The 13,796-nt window shown below is 49.9% G+C and overlaps 1 protein-coding gene across 2 annotated transcripts in view; it reads left to right on the top strand.

Moving 5' to 3' along the window:
• LOC132086181 (CBP80/20-dependent translation initiation factor-like) overlaps window positions 1-13,796 on the top strand; it is a 484,412-nt gene that overhangs the window by 45,705 nt on the left and 424,911 nt on the right. For both annotated transcript variants that reach the window (XM_059491652.1, XM_059491654.1), the window contains exon 3: window positions 12,149-12,162. In XM_059491652.1, the coding sequence (XP_059347635.1) occupies window positions 12,149-12,162 (14 nt within the window). The remainder of the gene's footprint in view (window positions 1-12,148; window positions 12,163-13,796) is intronic.

Genomic DNA, 13,796 nt, shown 5'->3' on the forward strand with positions numbered 1-13,796 from the left:
GTGCGAAGTTCTCAATCTATGCCCAGGTGGCTACTAATCTGTTGCACTGCTCTGGAAATGAAATATGATTCTCTATCTGAGGATATTGTGGCTGGAACTCTGAAGCATGGCGTGATTTCTTGTAGTAATACCCTGGTCACCTCTCAAGCTTTGACAGTTCTGGTGGGGAATGTTTCTGGCCACCCTGAAAATGTATCAATCAATACTAGGAAATACTGATACCCCCCTTTCCTTGGGAGTTCTGAAAAGTTAATTTGCCACTGCTGTACAGGCCCATGGCCTCTCCCAATCTGACCAAGTTTCAGACAGGGCGTATTTTGGGGTTAGTCTGGAGGCAAGGATCGCATTGTCGGTTTACCTGAGTGATAGTGGCATATAAATTCTTTACAATGATTCTTTCAATCAGATGTATGTTCTAGAAAGCCTGTGGAAATTACTACTTCAAAGTCAACACTTCATTTCAATGCACTCTGTATCACTGGCAGCCTTGGTCTTTTTGGGAAAGGAGCCACACTCTATAAAAAGCTTTTAAGTAGTTAGGCCCTAGTGTGTTTTCTAGTGCTCTTCCTTCACTAGTAACCATGAAAATGGGAAGGGATTACTAGCTCTCTTTCAATGATAGCCCACCCCTTGTAGTTGTATGTCTCTTTTGATTAGTATTATTGTATTCTGGCTTACCTTCGAGGAAAATCTGTCCATAATTACCTCACCTTTTGCTGCTTTCTTTGCCTCTCCATCCGCCAGCTCATTTCTTTCCTTTAATTTTAAGCTTACTCTCTGGTGTGCCTTAATATGCTTTTTCAGTTAGCTGAACTGCTTCCAGCAGCCGGATTGTCTCTTCTTCCCTTGTGAGGTTAGCAGTCCCCTCTCCTTCCGGATGGCTCCATGTGCATGCACGACTCTGAATGCCTTTTGCTGTTTCTAAGGCATGGGTCAATGCATTTATCTCAGCCTTCTGTGCAGAGGTACCTGTTGGTAAGGGTCTAGACTCTATTACTTCTCCGCAGGTAGTCACTGTGTACTTAGCATGTCGCTTTCTACTGGTAATGTGCAGCATGGTGTGGCCTTAAAGTAAGGTGTCCGGCTGGCAGGAGGGTAGCCAACACCCAACTGCAAATGTGTGAGCACCCCTCGGCGTCAGAAGGCTTCGGGCTGTGCTCACAGCGGACAGAATCGCTGCTGGCCGACGAGAGTAAAGAGTCCGGACACTCACTGGGGACTTGTCAGATTTATTGTCAACCAGGGAGTGACAGACACCCAGATGTTGAATCTAACGTGTCTGCCAGTGAGTGACCTCGAACAAAGGGTGCAACAGGGTTATAAAGGGAGGAGGGATCTCAGGGAGGGGTTTACAAAGGAACCAATAGGGGAAGGCAAGGGAGTGGACTTAGGATAATAGCATGAGAGAAAACCCAATAGAAACAATGTAAAGGAGGGGCCCTGGAGCCACAGCAAATCAAGTCTCCCTAAGCACAGAAGATTCTGCCAAACTAGGAGGAGTGGGGAGTGATTGACTGGGCCCAGGGAGGAGAACAAATTCACATATAAGGAAACACAGGGGAGGGGAAATTATATAACAGAGAGGATTGACATAAACTGTGGCAGGAGTAACCAAGGTAACCAAATGATAGACAATACCATGGCGGGAAGAACTGGTGAGGGCAGAACCATTACAGAAGATGGGGGGAACAATACAGAAAATAGGGGAGCAATCAAACAAACTAACAGAACACACTACAACAGTAATGTAGCTGCTCCTGTCAATGAACTAGGTCTTTGCATCGTCTAGAGGAGTGTCATTCAAGTCTGGGCATCTCGAGTATGTAGCTTCAATGGTCTCCAGGCAATCGTGGTATACTGCTTCTCCTTAATTCTACTGAGAAAAGAAGCTGGGTTGACAATATTAGTCACCACTATCTCTACATCATCTTGCTCTACCATGATGGCCTGGTATTTCAGGAAGTTCTGTGGTGAGAACCAGCGGCTGCCCTTTACTGCCAGTACTGTGGACACTGTGTGGGACACTAGCACAGTCATTTTTGTCTCAGGGTAAACTTGTGTGCTTCTTGAATATTCAGCACGACTGCTGCTACACTTTTGAGGCAACCTGGCCATCCGTTGGCTGTTGTATCTAGTTGCTTAGAGAAGTGAGCAACTGCCCTCTGGTACGGACCCAAGTCTTGAGCTAGTATTCTCAGGGCAATTCTTTACATGGGAAAATAGAAAGAATGGTTTACTTACATCTGGAAGTCTCAAAGCTGGAGCTGACATGAGGGCACTCTTTAACTGTTCAAAGGCTTGTGTGGCTTCCCTTGCTCACTAGAGATGTCTTTTTCTATCAGCAATAAGAGCATAGAGGGGTGTGACGAGCAGTCCATCCTTAAGTCCACTGCTCAGCACTCACTTTTTACCCGAGGTAGATTACTTTCTGTTTCACTACTTATGCCCTTTTCTTTGATACTCTGTATCCTTGGAGTCCTAGGAAATTCAAAAGGCTTACCGTCTAGGCCACACACGAACTGCAACAGACCCCCTTCTTATTGTGGAGCTTCCCAGGACTCTGGATCTTTGCAAGTTGTTCTCTAATCAGAGTGGGGGAATCTTTGAAGCCTTCAGGCACATAGATCATGTGAGCTGTGTACTAGGACTTTCTCATTTGAATGCAAAAATTTTCTGGCTGGCTTCGTGGATAGGGAGGCAAAAGAAGGCATGTCTCTCAGGTCTAAAACAGTAAACCAGGTTAGCTCAGGTGTTAAACAAGTTAGTAAAGTATATGGATTTGCTACCACAGTGTATAAATTCTTTGTTATCTTATTGACAACCCTCAATCTAGTACTATCATTTGTTTGGCTGATTCCTTCCCTATCTTCTTTTTGAGGGTACTCCTCAATTCTCACTGGTTGTGTTGTTTCTTTAAGCTTGATTACTATGCGGGGGCATTTTTCACCTTCCCTGGTACAGCAGAGGCCCATACCCTCAAAAACACTTATTTACTTATTTTAATATCTCTTTACTAATGTCTTTCTTAATTTCAATGGCTGTTAATGTTAAGCCTAACATCTTTATATCATTTGCCTCTAGAGTAACTTTTATCATTTGAGAATGTTTAGCGAATAGAGCATGTACAAAAGCTTTTAAGTACACATAGTACACATGTTACTTTAAAGGTTTGCAAAAGTATGCCTTCTCAGACTGGCCCGTTGTTCCCCACACTACAACATTAACATTCTCCACAGGTACTAAAGCTTTATTTAAAACTGAATATATGGCCCTTGTGTCGACTAAAATCCTACCCTTTTCTTTCTTCTGATCTCACTGCCTCTCGCAGAGGGGTCTGTTACATCCTAGTTCTGGATGAAATTGAACTGCCAGGAGGGGGATGGGTTCGAGTGGGTATACTTTTGGAGCCTAAATCCTCTTCTCTTTTGGGGAGGTCATCTTTATCTTTCCTTCCTTACCTTAGGAGGAGCCTTTAACAAATCATATGTACTCATTTTGCGAACTGTAATCGTTATGCCTTTCAGCATGATAATCTTTGTTTGACTTCATATGTTGCTATCTTATGCTGCATGCTGAACAACACGTTTGATTTGCTTTCTCTTTGCCTTGTTTTCCTTTTCAAGGGCCAAGACTGGTGGATCTGAGGGCGGTCTGATCCCACAGTCTCTTTGCCATTCTGGGTGATTTCTTAAAACAAAAAGACATTTCAACATACAAAACCTCATCCCATTTACCTTCCTCTTTTAAAACAGTATTAACTGCAATGAAGTATTATAAATCTTTTTATTTTCTGATCTGTTCCTACTGGCAGCCTTCTCCCAGTGAGCCCCTCCTAAAAGGGGCTAGTTTAGGAACCTCTTTGCTCTGGTCAGTTGTCATTATGTCTTTCTCCTTGCCGTATCTTGCTTCCACTCAACCTTCTCTTTACAAAGCTTCAGAGTAGTTTCTTAGTCTTCATCTAACACACAACTCCAGGTGGAAGGTATCAGATGTGATTTCTTACACACAAACTTTAAGATCTTAGGTTCTGAATCAGCTTGATCAGAAACCTTTAATTTACACTCAGGACATGTGCCTTGATGCTTATTAGGACAGCAATACCAGCGTCCCCCACAAACTCTGCATTGCACATAAGGTGCCAGCCTCTCAATGCACCCAAAAGCTCCCAGGAATTACAGAAGCAGGATATTCTGTTTATTACAGGTTGTTCTCAGTCCAGACTTTCTATAGTACCAGCTGAAGTCTCATAAACTCATTCATCTCTTATATCTAAACTCTGTTTTACAATATGTCAGTCTTCTCTAGTTCTCTTCTTGCACAATGTAATTAAAGAATTCTCTACTGACACTCACTGAACTGCGTTGCAAAAGGCTTGTTCCAGCAAAAACTCTGATATGCCTACAAACACAGACACACACACTCCTCTTATCTCAAATTCACTTGAGCCAGGGCTTGAATTACTGTGGGGCGGGGGGAATTCTTAGAATTCCTTCAATTCGCTTTACCACATATCACCATAATCACCATACAATAGTTCTTCTGTGTAAAATGCTACACTTGTTGGAAACAAAATCCTAAAATCTCTACAAACACTATTATACAATCTGAGAATCAAATTACCACAATGCGGTGGAAGAAAATCACCACACAAAATCACTGGGAAAGGGCATATCTCTCAAAGTGCCCACTTTTGATAACACAACACAGCATACCATAATTCAGCATTTACCCACATCAGCTCTCCTTGGACACAATCAAAATAACAGCACACGGTAAAATTCTAGAGATCAAGTTTAAACATCCAGGGCAAAGAAGCTCTCTGAGCTCGTACTCTGTTGCCTTCTATATCAAGGCAGGCGACCTGGTTCTGAGGTACAGCTCGACAGCCCTCTCTCCAGGGCCGTTCGGGCCAGTGACACACGCAGACATCAATATGATGGACGGTCAAAAGGCCTTTATTACTCCTTCTCATGGGGTCTTATAGTCTTAGGGGTCTCTACGTCAAAAAGGGGTTTGTCTTTCTTATCTATAGTCAGTAGAGAATGGAAAAGTACTGGGTAAGGAGTGGAAAAGTGCTGGGTAAGGGACAGAAAGTTGCTGACTTCAGTGGGACAGCATTCTTATTGTTAGTGGGGCCACATTCCTATTGTTAGTTTCTTATCTATGAGTACCTGGGGGTCTTATCTATGGGAAACAGAGGGTCCTGCCTTTCTGTGACATCGCGAGAATCTTCCGCAGCGCCTCTTCCCTAGCTACCACATCTCCCCCCCCCTTTTCACAAATGAACGAGGTACTCATGTACATAGGTACTGAAATGAGGTATGAGGTTGTAACTTAACAAGGGAAAGGGGTTTTGGGAGACCTGAGTAAGCTTTTGCCAGACAAGTTTGGAAAATCTTGTGGCTGGCAGTGTTCCTTGGTTGAATTCCCTGGTTGAATTCACAGCAATTGTCATCGCCCTATGAACAGGATGTTGGCCCGTTCCAGGCGGCTCTGAACGAACGAGACCAGCTTGTTCAGCAGGCATGGTCCGAAGGTGACTGTTAGGAACAGCATCGCCAATGGACCTATCAGGGCAGAAATCAGAGTGGTTAGACAAGGTGATTGATTGAACCAGGACTTGTACCAGCTCTGTTGGGCCTCTCTGTCTTTCTGTCTCTGAGCCAGTCGGTTCCGGAGTTCTGCCATGGAGTCTCTCACGACTCCCGTGTGGTCTGCATAGAAACAGCACTCCTCTTTCAAGGCGGCACACAGGCCCCCTTGCTGCATGAACAGGAGGTCCAAGCCTCGCCTGTTCTGCAAGACCACTTCCGAGAGTGAGGAGACTGACTTCTCTAGAAAGGAGATGGATTTCTCAATCATCTGCAGGTCCTCGTCAATCGTTGCCTGCAGCTGGGACAGTCCTTGGTTCTGTGTCGCTAGGGCTGAGACACCCGTGGCCGTTCCTGCTGCTCCCAGGCCAAGCAGCATTGCAATAGTTATACCTGTCATTATTTCTCTTTTGTGGATCCAGCTGGGTCCCTCAAGAAGATGGTACATTTCTTCGTCTGAGTGGTACAGGACCCTAGGAACAATCAGAACTTGGACACAGAAGTCGTTAGAGTCATGGAATTTGGGAAGGAACACACAAGGACTCACTCCGGATCGCTGGCAAGCCCACATCCCAGATGCGGATGGGACTACCCACTTATTGTTTTTCCTGTTAGGCTTGACTATTTTGGTGCAGATGTTGCCTCCCTGCTTAGCTAGGGCTGCACTGCCAAAGCATCTGCCTCGGCCTGTGACTTGACTCAGGGTGATTCCTTTGCGAGGGGTATCCCATCTGCACTGGTGAGGGGCGTCGGCTGTGGAATAACTGAAAGGAGTGTTTAGAGCGACTCCTTCGTAAAAGGGGGGTTTGACATCGTAACAAAGCCAGCAGGATTCGGTTAGGTCAGGGTTGGATTCGTTCAGGGATACAAAGGTAGCTTCTAACATACGAAGGATTGGGTCTGAGTCTGACTCGGTTAAGCGGCTCATCTGAAAGGTTTCCGCCTGACCGGTCGGGACATTGCTGACCCCTGTGGGTAAGGTTTTGGGGTAGGTTACATTTTTCCCTTTCAGCACGCTTTTAATCACTTTGTTGGGTCCAACCGCTCGGGGTACCGACGGTTGGAGCCTGATAATTTGCACGTTCACCCTCTCTTTTGACCCTTGAAGGACCACTGTCCACGTCTTGCCTGTGGCCCAGCTAGGGTGATCTGGCTGCAAGACTGTCATGTTATAATCTGTGCACGCCCGAAAACTAGGGACTTTATGTTGGTTTCGATGGAAGTTTCCGTGGGAGAAGAAGGATATTTTGCAGCCGATGGGTGCCCAGGTGAACTGTAAGAATTTGTCTGGCTCTTGTGGATCCCACCCAGGCCCCAACAGTCTGGCATCTGTGACTATGGTTTCGCAGCCCCAGTGCCCGCAATATCCCCACCCTGGGTAATTGCAGTAGCTTTTCCCAGGGTTTGAAGCTGGGCACCAGTAGGATAAGTACGAGTGTGTGACGTGTGTGGAATAGGGGTTTACCCTTGGCTGTCCTGGAAACAGTTTGGTGATACGGAGCACGAAAGATGGGGTGTTTGGAGTGGTGATTTCTCTGAGTGCTTTGCCACTACTAAGGTGTCGCCTGAAGGGCTGATGGGGGTAGTGGTCTGGGCTGGCTTGCCCTCTGGCGACAAGCCCCAACAGCAAAATCACACAGAAACACCCTTGGTGCTTGGGTCTCACCTGTGCGGGTCTCTCAGGTGCTGCCTGATGGGCTTGGTGGTCTGTCACTTTCGTCTGGAACCGGGATGTACTCGTCACGAGGACGTCCCACGAGCAGGTCCTGTAAACAAAGACTCGCAATTCTCGTCAGTCTCATTCTGCTTGCTATTAAGGTCCGGTTTAATCGACTTAAGTGGACACCACCTGATTTTGCCGTCCTTTTTGACAGCCGCGTACCCTCGCCCCGTGAGCATCAGCCTCCAACCCCGTTCCCACTCGCCTAGCTCGTTTCTGATTACCACCTGTGGGCCCTCTTCTAGTGCTCGCTTGGCCCAGTGTTTTCAGACAGGACTGTTTGTTTCATCTCCCCTAGGGAATTGATTCAGTGCCAGCAAAGCGGTTGCCAGCATACGTGCCTGATCTCCTGGGGGAATGGCATTGGCAAAGCCCTCTGCTTTTGCCAACACTTCTATCTTGGTTTTCAGGGTTTGGTTCGCTCTCTCAACTATGGCCTGCCCGGTACTGTTATATGGGATGCCTTGCACTAACGTGATGCCCCATTTCGAGGCGAATTCCTGTACTGGTTCGGAGGTGAAGTTGGAGCCATTGTCCGTTTTATCTGCTTGGGGATACCAAGCCAAGCCATGGCTGTCAGCCAGTGCTGATTTGTGGTTTTGGAGTTAGTTTTGGGGTGCTGTGTGGCTATGATCGTTCCGCTATAAGTGTCTACTGTCACTGCAAGCCATGCTCGAGGCTTCATCAGTTCGCACCAGGTGAAGTCCGACTGTCAGATTTCGGAGGGCTTGAGACCTCTCGGGTTGACCCCGTAGGTCCAAAGGGGTGACTTCTGGCAGTAAGGGCAGGTGGCTACCACATGTTTTGCGTCCGCCGTCGAGATTCCGCATCTCTTTGCCAGTGCTTTGACTCCGATGTGGAGCAACTCGTGCAGTTGACGAGCTCTTTGCAAGGTCCAGACACCTTTTGCTGCGGCGTCCGCTTTGTCGTTGTTGATCTGAAAGTAACCTTTGACTGGGTCATGGCTGTTAATGTGGATGACTGACACTGTGCCCTGTCATGAGGAGAGTGCTTCTTCCAGCATTAGGGCTGCTGCTGATGTTGACACTCCTGGTCCTGCCATGGCTAGGCAGAGCCTTGCCACGAATATAGAGTCCGTTACGATGTTGAGGTGTTCGTCTTGGAAGAGTCCGCATGCCAAAACCACTGCTGCTGCCTCCAGTTGTTGCACCGACAGTGTGGGGTCACATGCTTTGACACAGTGCCATTGCTCTCCTGCCTGCCACACTGCTGCTGCGGTTGAAGTCGTGGAGGAAGCATCTGTGAAAACTGTTGGTCCTGGCTGCGGTCTGTCCTTGACCTTCGGTGGCATGTCCATGTCGACTACGGTCAGCAGCTTAGTCCAGGGTGGCTTGGAGGAGTAGGAGATTTCTCCCCCGAAGCTGGAGAGAGCAAGGGCCAGGTACTCCGATATTGTGGCTGACTCCGTGGTTGGCTGCTTGCGAAACGGAAGGTGGATGCTTGTCGGCTCTGTCCCTAGGTGTTTCTAGGCGAGTCTCCTGCCTTTACTCCGATGAGGCTGGTGATGCATTCGATTCCTGGGGAAAATGCATGAGCGGGTCTTCCGAGGACCACCCATTGGATCGGTCGGGCCTTTTCAGTGAGTCCTTGAGCCAGTGCTCCCACTCCCCCCTTCGGTGTAAAGTGGACGTACAGGTCCAGTGGCATGGCTGGGTTCCACCTGGCAAGCGTGCCAGTGGACATCTGGTTTTCGATGAAGTCGAGGGAGCTCATTGCTTGCGGCGTCAGCTCCTTGGGATCCCAGGGGTTTTTCCCTTTCAGGAGGTCGTACAGAGGGTCCATGACCTCGGGAGGAATCAAGACGATGTTGCGAAGCCACTGCAGCAATCCCACCAGGCGTTGCACGTCGTGGAGCGTCTCAATGTCTCGGTTGATCTTCATCTTGGGGGGTGTCACGTAGGAGCTTGTGATCCCTACTCCCAGGAAGGTCACGCAGGGTCCTCTCTTGATCTTTGCGCTCGCGATCTCGAAGCCGTTGGCCTGAAGGGTCTCTGTGATTGTGGACACCAGGTGATCTACTTGGCTTGTCGATGGTGCTGCGACCAGGATGTCGTCCATGTACTGGATGATGGTTGTGGTGGGATTGGAGTGTCAGACTGGCATCAGTGCTTTGTCCACGGTGATTTGGCATATGGTCGGGCTGTCGACCAGGCCTTGTGGGAGCACTCTCCATTGGAAGCGAAGGTTAGGCCGCTCGCCGTTCCGAAATGCCATGGAAAAGGCGAATCGTTCTCTGTCCTCAGGGTGCAAGGGTATTGAAAAGAAACAGTCCTTGATATCCAGCACTGTGCACGGCTGCCCTGTGGGAATGGCTGAGTTTGCGGGTAGCAGTGTCTGGACTGGAACCAGGGGTCGGGTCGTCTTGTTCACCTCTCTCAGGTCGTGGACGAGACGATAGCCCTGTCCAGACCTTTTGGGGATCACGAATACAGGGGTGTTCCATGGGCTGGTGGAGGGTTCTATGTGACCCTTTTGCAGTTCGCGGTCGACCAGTTCCAGCAAGGCTGCCATTCGAGGCTCTGTCAGGGGCCACTGTTCCACCCATACAGGGTCTGATGATTTCCAAGTCAATCTGATTGGCAGCGGAGGGTGTACGGCAGTGGCCCTCATGATAAATTTGTAATCCGAAATCCGAGCATGGAAAGGACGTCCCTTCCTAACAGGGTTGGAGAATTTTGCAAAATGTAGGGGTTGATTGCTACTGTCTGTTCTGGTCCCTTTTTCGTGTGTAGTGTTATAGCCACCAGCTGGGTGCTTTTCCATGCCCTGGACTGCCCCCCCACTCCAGTCACTGGGGGGACTTCTTTGAATTGCCAATGGCCGGGCCAATGTGCTTTGGGAAAAATCGTGCAGTCTGATCCCGTGTCCGCCCAAAACTGAAACCCTATGACGTGGGGATCCTGGCTGCCGTGAAGGCGGCATGTCCCCCACACCATCAGGGGCTCCTTCCCTATTTTCATGACCAAGGCCACCCAGGGATCCCGCTCTGGGGCATCCCCTGCTCTTCCTGTGACACCGGCGCGGCTTGTGGCAGTGGGGGGTGCGAAGGTATTGAGGGTGCTGTGCAACTCTGCCATTGTATTGCTGGAGGGGATGCAAAGGTGACTGCTCCCTGTGAGGGCATAGGGTATGAGGGTCCCCTGCCCCACTGGGGGTTGCTGTAGTTGGGCCGCTGCATATTCCAGGTGGGAGGGGGCTGGATGCGGCCCAGGTGCCCCCTCCCTCTCCCGTTTCCCTGGGGCCTGGATCTGCATTCCTTAGCTAAATGCCCTTTCCTTCCACACCCCCAGCACGGCCCCCTACCTCCCCCTTGGCGTGGTGGAGCATCTGCTGATAGGCGCCTTGGCTGGGGGCAGTTTACTGCCAAGTGGCCTGCCTGGCCACACTTAAGACACGCCATCACACTGGTTATTGCAGTATGAACTGCTGCTTGAATGGGAACTAGATGTTCCTCCTTTGCAACGTGTCTGATCATGGCAGCTATATTAGACCCCTGTGGCAGTGACCTTAAAATGTCTTTGGTGGCTGAGTTGCATTGCTGGCGTAGGCACTCTGCCAGCACGGGACCCTTCGCCTCTGAGGGTAACGCAGAGGAATCTAATGCGGCCTGAAGTTTGTCCACAAACTGAGTGAAGCTCTCACTCTCACCCTGTTTTATGGAAGACCACGGAGATGGTTTAGCTACCACTTTAGAAGCGTCACGGATGGCTTCTCGGGCAGCACGGGTTGTTGTCATAACCTCATGGGCCCGCAAGCCCTCAGCCTGTTTCTGGGGGGTGATCATAGTGGGGTCTGTGCCCATTAGCCTCTGTATGCTGGAACCGTGCAGTGGATGGTCTGCCCCCGTTACCAAGGCTAGCTGTTTAATGCAATTATCCTCCCATTCTTGTTTAAAAACGATCATCCCTGCACCATCAAATATCATTCTACACGTCTGCTTAATATCAAAGGGAAGCATGTCGTCCCCACCGAAAAGGCCGTCAATAAGCGTGCAAACCATGGCAGAATTAATTCCCTTATCTGCAATCGCTTTAACAATTGCCTGCACATCTTTCGGATTGACCGGTGAATAAGTCCTTTGGTTTCCGCCTGCCCCCCCCACACGGACCGGGAACACCAGAGTGGCAGACGGAGCCCATTCCGCGCAAGCCATTTTTATTTTCCGCCAGTTTGTAAGCGGGGTTCGTTTTTTCTCTGGTAACCCCTTCACCCATGCAGGAGCGCTGTGGCTAGTGACCTTACATGCCACTGCTCTCTCTCTGTTAAAGCTAGAATCTGAGTCGGAATCCTCCGACCCTATCTCGGGCTCAGAGCTCGAGTCCGAGCCCGAGCCGGAAGTCGAGTAAAGAGATGCTTCCGGGCTGCTCTGCCTTTTCCTCGGGCTCTGACCCCGCCCCTTCTTGCGGGGGTCGGTCCGTTCCCTCCCCCTGGGGTCCCCCCGCCTCCTGCTGGGGGAGGTCCTTGCCCTACAAGTACTTAATTTGAATAAAGCGTTCTGATTGGTCTTACGCGCCTCCGCGGGGGCCGCCCCGTCTCCCCGCTCGCCCACGCATGCGTTATTAGGCGGGCTGACTGCGTTTCCGCCCCCCTCCTCCTCCTTTCCACCCTGACCATGAGGTCCGGCACCGTTTTCAAATGCATATGGTGGGGGGGCTTTTTTATTGGTCTCTATGGGGTCCGACATTCTGGCCGCGTTCCGCGCCTCCTCCGCAAGCCCCTGCCAGAACACCCGCGCGTGCTCCCCCCCCTCCGATGGTGAGTCCGCTTGCTGAGGGGGATCTGGCGTTCGCGCCTCCGCGCGTCCGCCCGGGTCAAGCACCTCCGCAGTTTGTGTCGCCGCGCCCACCTCCAACTGCGGCACGGCTAATAAACAAGTTCGCGCGGCTTTCCAGGTCTCTTGCTCTTGTCGAGCTTTTTGCAGAGCCTGAACAACTCTGCCCCACGATTTTAAGGCTTTCCCTGAGCCCAAGGACATAGTGTCCTCCGCCAGAGCTTTTGTACAATTATCCCACATGTCCAAATGCAGGACGTCCACGGGGCTTTCAATAGCCCCAAGCTTAATCAATCTCGACAATGCGAGAGTTAAATCCCTAACTTTACATTCTATACCCCATTGTGCATGCATCTCTGTTACGACCTTCGCTATGGCTTCCATTGTCCACGCTGGTCCGGGAGCGTCCTCCCCGCTGAGGTCAGACCTGCTGCCGCAGCCGCCGTCCTCTTTCCAGGAGAATCCCCGTTCGCCGGGCGCAAGCCGCTTTCCCGGGTTTTGGCACCAAAATATTGCCTTCTATATCAAGGCAGGCGACCTGGTTCTGAGGAACAGCTCGACAGCCCTCTCTCCAGGGCCGTTCGGGCCAGTGACACACGCAGACATCAATATGATGGACGGTCAAAAGGCCTTTATTACTCCTTCTCATGGGGTCTTATAGTCTTAGGGCTCTCTACGTCAAAAAGGGGTTTGTCTTTCTTATCTATAGTCAGTAGAGAATGGAAAAGTACTGGGTAAGGAGTGGAAAAGTGCTGGGTAAGGGATAGAAAGTTGCTGACTTCAGTGGGACAGCATTCTTATTGTTAGTGGGGCCACATTCCTATTGTTAGTTTCTTATCTATGAGTACCTGGGGGTCTTATCTATGGGAAACAGAGGGTCCTGCCTTTCTGTGACATCGCGGGAATCTTCCGCAGCGCCTCTTCCCTAGCTACCACATCACTCACAGTTAAAATGTACTAATTCTACACAAATCACTACATTTAAACACAATAAATACCGTCACTGATGTTTCTCCACTTGTTCCACTTCTCCGTGGGGCACTTCTCTCTCTGCCCTCACAGCTTGCTGCAGCCAGCGCCTCAGGCCTCACTTGGCTGCTTCAAACACGGGTAGTACTCACCCCCCCACGCCATGGGTGAACTCACTTGTTCTCTTTCTCTTTCATATACCACACACTTGCACGATTACAGACACATTAACATTAACCACACAATGCATTAACCATACAATGATACAGTGTCCGGACACTACACACAGACACAGAGGTTCACTTGACCCACCCCCAGGGTCACTAGCGGTCTGCCCTATCAGAACGATGAACTCCCGTCTCTAATCCAGCTGCTCTATCAGCTGCATCTACAGGCCAAGCACCCAGACGTCTCTGAGTGACTTACTCAGCCGTCCTAGCTCTCTTTTCCCCCGGGGGCCCCTCAATACATACCGTATCCTCCGCATGCCAGCAGGTCCTTGTCTGTCCTCGCAGGAGGCAAGCTGAGATGAGCAGAGCCCCACCAGGAAAAAAAATCCTAGGGCACACCTTGGAGGTCCGTCTATCCCCCCTGCTCCTGCGGGGACAGAGAACTCCCATCTGGGGTGCCATAATGTTTTGAGGAGAAAAGAAAAAGTACTCCACAACTTTGTGAAAGTTGTAAAGCCGGTATGCTTATTACAGCGCTGGACGCATGCTGAGAT

Source organism: Ammospiza nelsoni, chromosome W (genome assembly GCF_027579445.1).
Source record: "Ammospiza nelsoni isolate bAmmNel1 chromosome W, bAmmNel1.pri, whole genome shotgun sequence".
Taxonomy (NCBI): domain Eukaryota; kingdom Metazoa; phylum Chordata; class Aves; order Passeriformes; family Passerellidae; genus Ammospiza; species Ammospiza nelsoni.